Below are 11,924 nucleotides of genomic sequence, written 5' to 3' on the forward strand. Positions count from 1 at the left end.
TCAGATAAAGTTAATCTCTTGCTAATCTAGAAACCAACTATAGAAAAAAAAGATGACTACGGTATGTGCTATGAAGAGCATTAAGGGGATTAACAAACTAAGTCCATATAATTTTGTTGTCTATAACATGCCCGATAGGTCTTATTCTAATGCTAAGACAGCATGATACAGTAACTTTACCATTGTGTTTGGCCTCATCATGGCCACGGCAGCTCAGGTGCTGTGCCTTTAAATAGCAAAGGGTTGCCATTAACCTGTAACCTTAACCCTCAGTCCCATAGCACACCTTTTGCCAGATACGAGACACATTAACACAGTACACATACACTCAGGTCTTCTATATTCACACACACGCACACACACACAGTACACATAGGTTCAGGTCCTTATTGATTTCCGTTGAAGTCCCAGGTTTACTGAAGTGGCTGCTGGCTTTAAGGTAAGATACAATTCATTTGGATTCATATATTTGCTATGTGTTAACTTACAGTATAATATGACTATAGGTCAACAGAACTTTGTTGGTATGAATGTAGGATTTGGCTCACGAGTGGCGCAGCGGTCCAAGGCACTGCATCTCAATGCTAGAGGCGTCACTACAGACCCTGGTTCGATTCCAGGCTGTATCACAACCGGCCGGGATTGGGAGTCCCATAGGGCGGCGCACAATTGGCCCAGCGTCGTTAGGGTTTAGCCGGGGTAGGCCGTCATTGTCAATCAGAATGAGTTCTCAACTGACTTGCCTAGTTAAATAAATAAACAATCTACTCTGACAGATGGAATAGATTGTTCTTGGTGTTGACTCTGTGTTGTACACATTGACTATGCGGTTAGTTATGCTATTCTTTGGAAGCTTTTCTTTCACTCCACTTCCACTTGTGGTTTTATCTACTTGTGACTTTATCAATCTGTGGACTTAATTACATGGTATATTATCCCCTGTGAGTGCCTCTCGATCAAGCCATAGTAGAAAGTCGATACTAACTCTACCTTGATACTGACCAATTCAAATTGAAGGTTGACAGAAGTTTATATTACATTTTCGCTGCAATGCTCTTTGTTTTATATTGCAGCTAGTCTCTCGTAGCTGAGATTTGGTTCTGGGTGTTGAGATTACATTGCAACAAAACACAGCTCTGGTTCTTTTCTATCTGAGTGTGGCAAAGGTACTATTTCATGTTTGAGTCATGTTTATGACAGTTGTGGAAAAACATGATTTCAATATGTGAAATCACTTCACGTGATGATATCCCACATAAAGTTTCACGTCTCGAGAGTTTCAAGTTCCTTGGTGTCCACATCACCAACAAACTATCATGGTCCAAACACACCAAGAGAGTTGTGAAGAGGGCAGCTGCACCATCGAGTTATACAGCTGCACCATCGAGTGCATCCTGACAGGTTGCATCACCGCCCTGTATAGCAACGTCTCGGCATCCGAACATAAGGCACTATAGAAGGTTGTGCGTACGGCCCAGTATGTCTTGGGGCCAAGCTTCCTGCCATCCAGGACCTATATACTAGGCGGTGTCAAAGGAAGGAAGGCCCAAAATATTGTCAAAGACTCCAGTCACCCAAGTCATAGACTGTTCTCTCTGCTACCGCACGGCAAGCGGTAGCAGAGCGCCAAGTCTAGGACCAAAAGGCTCCTTAACAGCTTATACCCTCAAGCCATAAGACTGCTGAACAATTAATCAAATGGCCACCCAGACGATTTACATTGACCCCCCCCGCCCTTGTTTTTACACTGCTGCTACTCACTGTTTTATTATCTATGCATAGTCACTTTACCCCTACCTACATGTACAAATTACCTCGACTAACCTGTACCCTCACACATTGACTCGGTACCTGCACCCCCTGTATATAGCCTCGTTATTGTTATTTTATTGTTACTTTTTATTTTATTTTGACTTTAGTTTATTTAGTAAATATTTTCTCAACTCTATTTCTTGAACTGCATTGTTTTTTTGTTATTTAAAAAAATATATATATATATTAGCAACCCATCCACTACCCCTCCCCATCTTCTGATGACAAATATATATATATATTTTTTTTTTACAGCTTTTCTGCTACATATACATACATTTACATACACATTTGATATACATGGTACTTTTATATAAAGCAGTCACGTTACAATAATACATTACCAAACAAACTCTTTAATCCCAACCCTCAGCCACTCTCAGTCCATCCCACCTATCACCATAGAACCCCCCTCGTTTGGTTTCCATGTACCATATATTTTTCAATTGTGCTGTGATGTTTTTACATAATTTTTGTAACTTTCTAATCGTATAGTATCCACAGATTGTAAGCTAAAGATGAAAACCTTTCGTACGAGTATTATTCGATTATTTATTGACTAACTATGGCTTTCCAAATCGCCCAACACTGCTATTTGTAAGGTTAATTTTAAGTGCATGTTATGATTTCTTTTAACCATTCCTGAACCTGTGACCAGAAACAAGCTACATAGGGGTAATACCAGAATAAATGATCTATTGATTCTCTCTCTTCGCAGCGAAATCTACAGAGCTGAGATTGTTGTATGCCCCATATAAATATATATAGCATTCTGTTGGTGGCAAGAATTGTATATAATCATTTAAATTGAAAAACTCTAAGTGTTGAATCAAGTGTTATTTCTTTGTACCAGTTCATAAACCATGTGCCATGGAATCGATACATCGAAAATCTCTTCCCATTTATTTTACGGGGCAGCTGTCAACATTTTTGTCCTCAAGTGAAACTGGTATATTTTTCTATTTTTGCTGATTCCTTTCAGCCAATTTGTGTCTTTAATATATGGCAGGCAAATAAGTTACCAACCTTCTCCATTTTCCACTTGCCTCCTCCATTTTCGTGGTAATGCTGCAATTAGTTGGTTGTAAATTTAGATTGAGCAGATATTCCCATATGTTTTCGTTAGCTACAAATGTGACATAACTCCTCTGTTTCTATTCATAATATCTTTAATAAATATAATACACATTTTTAACATGTGTTTTAATTAATCCGTATATTTGAGCTTAACCATAACATTTGTTGTAATATTTTTTCTATCTTCTCTGGAGGATAAAATTGAAATTGTAACCACCTTTGTATGGCTTGTTTAAGAAAGGGCAATACTTTAAATAATATTGTCATGCCCTGATCTGTTTCACCCATCCTTGTGCTTGTCTCCTCCCACCACCAGGTGTCGCCCATCTTCCCCATTATCCCCTGGGTACTTATACCTGTGTTTTCAGTCTGTCTGTGCCAGTTCGTTTTGTTCATCAAACCTACCAGCATTTTCCCCCCTGCTCCTGTCTTGCCTATTGTTCCTGTTTTCTCGGTTTTGACCTTTTCTGCCTCCCCTGACCATGAGCCTGCCTGCAATCCTGTACCTTTGCCCCACTACTCTGGATTATCGACCCCTGCCTGCCTTGACCTGTCGTTTGCCTGCCCCTGTTGCTGTAATAAACATTGTTACTTCGACACAGCCTGCATTTGGGTCTTACCTGAAACGTGATAAAAATGTAATTTTCAATTAGTCGGAAATGAGAAGTTGCAATCTGTATAAATGCAAAAAGGCAATTTTTTAACAAAGGATGAGCCTTTCTTAATAATCTACTGAAGAACCATTTTGGGACGAAGCCTAATTTATGTATGTGACGCTTTTAGTGAGAGGTTTAAAGCTTTAATATTTAATCATTTTAGCCCCCCAAACTCATATTCATTATATACAGTTGAAGTCAGAAGTTTACATACACTTAGGTTGGAGTCATTAAAACTAATTTTTCAACCACTCCACAAATTTCTTGTTAACAAATTATAGTTTTGGCAAGTCGGTTAGGACATCTACTTTGTGCATGACACAAGTAATCTTTCCAACAATTGTTTACAGACAGATTATTTCACATATAATTCACTGTATCACAATTCCAGTGGGTCAGAAGTTTACATACACTAAGTTGACAGTGCCTTTAAACAGCTTGGAAATTCCAGAAAAGGATGTCATGGCTTTAGAATATTTTGATAGGCTAATTGACATCATTTGGGTCAATTGGAGGTATACCTGTGGATGTATTTCAAGTCCTACCTTCAAACTCAGTGCCTCTTTGCTTGACATCATGGGAAAATCAAAAGAAATCAGCCAAGACCTCAGAAAAAAATTGTAGACCTCCACAAGTCTGGTTCATCCTTGGGAGCATTTTCCAAATGCCTGAAGGTACCAGTATAAACAAGTATAAACACCATGGGACCACGCAGCCGTCATACCGCTCAGGAAGGAGACACGTTCTGTCTCCTAGAGATGAAGGGAATTATGTGCGAAAAGTGCAAATCGATCCCAGAACAACAGCAAAGGACCTTGTGAAGATGCTGGAGGAAACAGGTACAAAAATATCTATATTCACAGTAAAACGAGTCCTTTATAGACAAAACCTGAAAGGCCGCTCAGCAGGGAAGAAGCCACTGCTCCAAAACCGCCATAAAAAAGCCAGACTACGGTTTGCAACTGCACATGGGAACAAAGATTGTACTTTTTGGAGAAATGTCCTCTGGTCAAAAATAGAACTGTTTGAACACCATCCCAACCGTGAAGCATGGGGGTGGCAGCATCATGTTGTGGGGGTGCTTTGCTGCAGGAGGTACTGGTGCATTTCACAAAATAGATGCCATCATGAGGCAGGAAAATTATGTGGATATATTGAAGCAAAACCTCAAGACATCAGTCAGGAAGTTAAACTTGGTCACAAGTGGCTCTTCCAAATGGACAATGACCCCAAGCATACTTACAAAGTTGTGGCAAAATAGCTTAAGGACAACAAAGTCAAGGTATTGGAGTGGCCATCACAAAGCCCTGACCTCAATCCTATAGAAAATGTGTGGGCAGAACTGAAAAAGCACGTGCGAGCAAGGAGGCCTACAAACCTGACTCAGTTACACCAGCTCTGTCAGGAGGAATGGGACAAATTTCACCCAACTTATTGTGGGAAGCTTGTGGAAGGCTACCCGAAACATTTGACCCAAGTTAAACAATTTAAAGGCAATGCAGGCAATGCTACCAAATACTAATTGAGTGTATGTAAACTTCTGACCCACTGGGAATGTGATGAAAGACATAAAAGCTAAAATAAATTATTCTCTGTACTATTATTCTGACATTTCACATTCTTAAAATAAAGTGGTGATCCCAACTGACACAAGACAGGGAATTTTTACTATAATTAAATTGCAGGAATTGCAAAAAACTGTGTTTAAATGTATTTGGCTAAGGTGTATGTAAACTTCCGACTTCAACTGTAAATGGGCATGTTTAATTTTGTCTGGCTTATCATTCCAAATAAAATGAAATATATTTTGCTCATATGATTTAAAAAATGAGTCTTCTGGAGTAGGCAGTGACATTAGTAAGTAAATAAGATAGTACCAAAGAGTTAATCAATGTGATTTTTTCAATAAATAGACAAGTATTTACCTCTCCCTGGTTGCAGAATCTTATCTATTTTTGATAACTTTCTTTTGAATTAACTGTGGCAAGTTCATTTATTTTTTTTGAGATGTGAATACCAAGTGTGTCTACTTCACCATCCGCTCATTTTATTGGTAAACTACAAAGTAGTGTAAACACTGTTTTTTTACGATCCAATACGTAATTTGATACACTTGTCATAATTAGGTTTTAGTCCAGAGAGGCTAGAAAAGTGATCAAGATCTTCAATGAGACTGCAGGGATCCAGATTGCGGACTTAAGAAAAAACTTGAGTCATCGGCATACATTGACACATTTGTTTTTATCTCCTGGATTTCTAACCCCTTGATATTCTTATTGGATCTAATTTTAATAGCTAGTATTTCAATGGCCATAGTAAATATATATGGAGACAATGGACAGCCTTGTTTTACTCCTCTTAAAGCTCAATACTTTCTGAGAAGTAACCATTATTTACTATTTTACATCTGGGGTTGCAGTACATAATCTTAACGTTATTATTAGGAAATAAATCCTTACAATTAACATCATTCAGTGGAAATGGAGGAGACTGAAAAGAAAACATATGCTTAAAATATTTTGCTTCCTCTTTCAAAATATCAATTGGTGAATCATGGATGACTCCATCATTTGTAACGAGATTCTGTAAATTCTTTTTGGTAGCATTTCTGTTGAAGATTCAATAAAAATGTTGTGAATTTTTCACCATTTTCCATCCAATTTGGATTTATTGTTGTAAAATATTACACTTGATCATTCTTGAATAAGTACCTCCATTTCTTTTTGTTTTCCCTGTAACCTATTTTTTTTCTGTCACAACCATCATATAAATAATTGGACCAAGGCGCAGCGTGAGTAGAGTTCCACATTTTAATGATAGTGAAAACTTCCAAAACAACAAAAATATAATGATCGTGAAATACGTAGCGCACATAGGCACTCAGACAAAACAATATCCCACATAGCAGGTGGGAAAAAGGACACACTAAGTAACGATAATCAGCTGCCTCTAATTGGGAACCATACACACACACACCAACATAGAAATATAATACCTAGAAACCCCCCTAGTCAAGCCCTGACCTGAAACACCATAGATAACCCCGAGGGCTCTCTATGGTCAGGTTGTGACAGTTTCTCCATAATACAGTTTCCATTACTGTCTACCTGCGCTGTTACTTCCTATTTTTCCTTTATTAGTCGAATCTCTTTTGACCCAAACTGCTTTTGTTTTAATGATGAGTATTTTTTTTTGTTTTACCTTTATTTAACTAGGCAAGTCCGTTAAGAACAACTTCTTATTTACAATGACGGCCTAGGAACAGTGGGTTAACTGCCTTGTTCAGGGGCAGAACAACAGATTTTTACCTTGTCAGCTCGTGGATTTGATCTTGCAACCTATCGGTCACTAGTCCAACACTCTAACCAGTATTGTATTGAATGGCCTCCAAAAGTACATTTAAAACTGTCCCATACAATAAGGGGATCCTATGTACCTATGTTGTGCAAAAAAAGTACATTGTAAATTATTTTGTCTTAGTTAAGAACATCCAATAGGCTTTGATTACATTTACAATATCCCCGTCCACGTGGAAATTCTGTAAGAGTTATATGGAGGCCAATTAGATGGTGGTCCAATCGCATTCGGTCTCCTATTAATACTTTTTTTAAACTTTTGATGCCATCAAGAATGAGACTATGAAGTAATCAAGACTGCTAGCTTGATTAAGCCTTCTCCATGTATATCTCACTAGGTCAGGGTTTTTCTGCCTCCATATATCCACTAGTTCTAATGTATCCATGATCTTTGGGATCTCCTTAAGTGCTTGAAGGGTGATAGTTTGTAGTGTGATTTCCTTTACGATCCATTGATGTACATAAAACCGTATTATTATCTCACACCATAAAAATAGATTAATTTGTTGCTTGTGAGCTCAATAGATTATTATATATATTTTCGAAGAAGAATGGCTCATCATTATTTGGCCCATATAGATGAATTAGCCAGATCTGTTTTTGGTCCAATAGCTTATTAAAAATAATTCATCTTCCTTGCGGATCTCTTTGCACAGTTTGCACATTCGGACCAAAATTTGTATTAATTAGTATAATGACCCCTTTTGAGTTTCTTTGCCCATGACAAAAATATATTTCTCCCTCCCAGTCCTTTTTCTAACGAACCTAATCTAAATTTGTAGAATGAGTTTCCTGTAAACAATAGATACATTTTTACCTGCAAAGAGAAATAATATATTTTTTTTTATTATCTGCTAAGCCATTACAATTATAACTGGCTATACTTATTTCCCCACTTACCATAATGATACCCAAGTTTCAATTGTACTTATTACAACCAATGTTTGTAAACTTACCATTAAAAAGCACCATGATTTAATTTCAAGTTTCAAGTTCATCATACCCATTCTGCATTGCCACAAGTCTAACTTTATTTTAAGTCCACGGTTCCATACAGCATGAATAAAAAAAAGTCCATCGTGGGCCAAAAATTTTGGGGTAAAAAACAAATGAATCCATAATTGTACTTTGTAATGAGGTGCAAATGTGTATCGAGGACTACTTCAACAGGAGGTAGCTATCCCTCACAGCCGCCTTGTAATCTTCGAGTCCTTGAACATTTGGTTGTTTACATATAATTTATCGACCACTTGACGAACATTCTTCTTCTCTGCTCAGAGCCCTTTGAAATGGGGTACAGGGCACGTCATCACTTCACTATTTCATGGGGAAATAGTTCATTAATAGAGAACGGGGTGTTCTTCAATTCCCTAACCTGTTGTAACAAGGCAATTTTCATTTTGTAATGTGCGTTACGGGCCTTCCCTCTGAAAATCAGATTACATTTCATGAACACCTTGACTTTTTCCTCCGTTGACTGATAGTTTTCGTTTTCATCCTCTTTTATTCCTATTATAACAATATTATTCTTCATACTTCTGCACTTTGAATTATTACAGACTATTTTCTACATTGTAGAATAATAGTGAAGACATCACAACTATGAAATAACACATATGGAATCATGTAGTAACCAAAAAAGTGTTACACAAATCAAAACGTATTTATATTCTTCAAAGTAGCCACCCTTTGCCTTGATGACAGCTTTGCACACTCTTGGCATTCTCTCAACCAGCTTAATGAGGTAGTTGTGTTTGTCCTTGCAGGTTTCTACTGAGGTGCAGGTGTTAACTTCACAAGATGCCGATACAAGACACGTTTCTCATTTTAGAGTAAGAGTCCCATTCCTGTTCACATTCATATCGGTCTAGGACACACACGCACAAACACACGCTGAAATAGACTTTGCCCGTGACTTGTCATGAACTCCTACAACAATGACAAATTCCCCATCCGTTTACATTCTCTTCCCTTAGAATCTTCATCCCGTTGATCACATTTGGCATCAGCATCGTCTGCTGCATAGCCTTCTGTAAGTCCTTACACCGGGCCCGCGAGGTGCAACTGGACCGGGAGGAGAGACGAGACAGGCCCTCCATCTATGTCATTCCCTTCCCCGCAGTATCTTATGACAATGAAGACATCCACAGGCCTCCTCGCTACAGCACCTCAGAGTTCTACAGCCCACCTCCTGCCTACAATGAGGTAATAGTCCATCCTAAACATGAGGTACAAATTGTACCGCACAGTAGGGTTTACAACTTTACAATGAATTTTTGTTCACACTTTTTGGGTAAAACACTGTAATGTATTGTAAATGTGTTTTAATCTCTACTCATCCACTTCTGATCTAATTATGTCTAGGTGGAGATGAAGCCAGACTATATCCACCCAGAGCTTCCTCCAGCCTACTCTGAGCTCTCCAACACACCTGTTACCCCCCTGCAACCTTACTCAGTGCCTCCTGAACCCCACTCACAATCATAGGACCGTACCACCTTAGGAATCCCGTGAAGGGGAGGCCTGAGGCCACAGACTAAAGGATAAATAAAACAGGAAATGGCACATACTGTATGTGGAGTGGGGATCCTGAAGCTGGACATGTATACCACAGAGACTTGGTCCTTGGGAATGTGGAATGGGGACGTGAGGTGGAAAGTCTGGAGACCATAAGGAAAAGCAAGTGTTTGGACGTCTATGAAAGTGTGTACTTTAAAGCAAAAGTTGGGGACATGAGATCGAATGGGGTTGCGTAGTATCTATATCTACCAATCTGTACAAACCAGTGTGTAAATATTAAGAAATCTTTCACATTTTATTTTTCAAAGTGTTACTCAGAATAGTTTATTAATTTATGTATCAATGTCATGGACCTTGTGTGATATGGTTAATTATTTGAACAATTGTTACATCGGGAATAAAGTATGTTTTCATTTCAATGATCTGATCTGTCCTATATTGGCCATTTCTGATGCTGTAACACATCGTCCGTGCTCTTTGGCCCTATAGGTTACATAACAGCCCTAACCAGGAAGCTGTTCTGTCAAACACTGGTAAGATATTGAACAGACAAACTGATAAAAATGTACTACGTGATGGACATGACAGGTTGTGGCATACCTCCCGGTTATAAATATTGTATTTCCTGTTACTCCAGTTGCCCAATCATATATCCTTACATGAATAGGAGCACGTCTTTGGCTGATGATGTGTAGTGTATGAAGGGACAGCAAAATGGTAACCCCTTCACTTAATGCCCCTTTGCCTATTTGTATTTATTATGGATCCCCATTAGCTTCTGCCAAGGCAGTAGCTAATCTTCCTGGGGTCCAAACATATTAAAGCACTTACATTACATATAAAACAGAACATCATATAACATTATTACACCACTACATATCTACAAAACAAAATGCACTATACCACCATACAACAACATCGCAATGTATGTGTATGCATGTGTCTGTACCTTTTGTGTGTCTCTTCACAGTCCCCGTTGTTCCATAAGGTGTATTTTAACTTTTTCTTTAGCTGATTCTACTGCTTGCATCAGTTACCTGAAGTGGAATAGAGTTCCATGTAGTCATGACTCTATGTGGCACTGTGCGCCTCCCATAGTCTGTTCTGGACTTGGGGCTGTGACGAGACCTCTGGTGGCATGTCTTATGCATGGGTGTCTGAGCTTTGTGCAAGTATTTTAATTAGAGCTAGGGTCTTATTTTCCTGAATTTCCGCCTGACTGACGTGCCCAAAGTAAACTGACTTTTTCGCATATAAAGAAGCATTTTATCTAACAAAACGACCATTCATGTTGAAGCTGGGACCCTTGGGATTGCGAACAGAGGAAGATTTTCAAAAGTAAGTTGAAGATTGTTTATTTAATCGCTATTTGTGATTTTATGAAGCCTGTGCTGGTTGAAAAATATGTTGATATGGGGCGCCGTCCTCAAACAATCATATGGTATGCTTTCGCTGGAAAGCCTATTGTAAATCGCACAACGCAGTTAGATTAACAAGAATTTAAGCTTTTAAATGATATATCATTTATTTTTGTTTGTTTCCTATTATAGTTTCTTTTTATTTAGTTTAGTTTAGTCACATGATTTCTTCATTTGCAGTATGTTTGCCAGTCAGTTGGGCTGCCAGACTCAATTGCCATACCTTTTGCCTCATCCCTCTCAACCATACCATTTATCAATTACTCATCAATACAAGGGTATTTAACCATTTTTACAATAATTTTCTTAATGGGTGCAGGCTTATTAGTAACTGGAATAAGCAATTTTACAAATGTGTCAAGTGCAGCGTCTGGTTGCTCCTCATTACACACCACAGACCAGCAAATATTATTTACATCATCAACATATGAATCACTACAAAACTTATTGTATGACCTCTTATACACTATATTAGGCCCAGCCTTTGGAACTTTGGTTTTCCTACATATGGCTGCTATATTGGGATCACTACATGCTATCGATTTGGATACTGCTTTAAAGCAAACTTCTGCAGCATTAGTAAAGATGTGATCAATACATGTTGATGATTTAATTCCTGTGCTGTTTGTAAATACCTTGGTAGGTTGACTGAGACCCTGAACCAGGTTGCAGGCACTCGTTACAATTTGAAGTTTTTTCTTGAGTGGGCAGCTTGATGAGAGCCAGTGAATATTTAAATCACCCAGAAAATATACTGTTGATATCACATACATTATCAAGCATTTCACACATATTATCCAGATACTGACTGTTAGCACTTGGTGGTCTATAGCAGCTTCCCACAAGAATGGGCTTAAGGTGAGGCAGATGAACCTGTAGCCATATTACTTCAAAAGTATTTCACATGAGATCGTCTTTAAGCTTCACAGGAATGTGGTTCTGAATACAGACTGTAACACCTCCACCTTTTGCATGTCTGTCGTTTCTGTAGATGTTATGTATTGCTACCACTGTATCATCAAAGGTATTATGCAAGTGAGTTTCAGAAGATTGTCATCATGGACCTTGTTTCTCAGGCTGCTTAT

The 11,924-nt window shown here is 38.4% G+C and overlaps 1 protein-coding gene across 1 annotated transcript; it reads left to right on the plus strand.

The window, feature by feature from the left end:
* The first annotated feature begins 35 nt into the window (after positions 1–35).
* Positions 36–9,811, plus strand: si:dkey-283b1.6 (uncharacterized). Its single transcript, XM_055889540.1, has 4 exons — positions 36–439; positions 8,668–8,733; positions 8,878–9,106; positions 9,266–9,811. The coding sequence occupies exons 2-4, from the start codon at positions 8,702–8,704 to the stop codon at positions 9,386–9,388; spliced, it is 384 nt and encodes a 127-aa protein (XP_055745515.1). The 5' UTR covers positions 36–439; positions 8,668–8,701; the 3' UTR covers positions 9,389–9,811.
* Positions 9,812–11,924: the final 2,113 nt, after the last annotated feature.

The sequence above is a fragment of the Salvelinus fontinalis genome, chromosome 2 (genome assembly GCF_029448725.1).
Source record: "Salvelinus fontinalis isolate EN_2023a chromosome 2, ASM2944872v1, whole genome shotgun sequence".
NCBI classification, from domain to species: Eukaryota; Metazoa; Chordata; class Actinopteri; order Salmoniformes; family Salmonidae; genus Salvelinus; species Salvelinus fontinalis.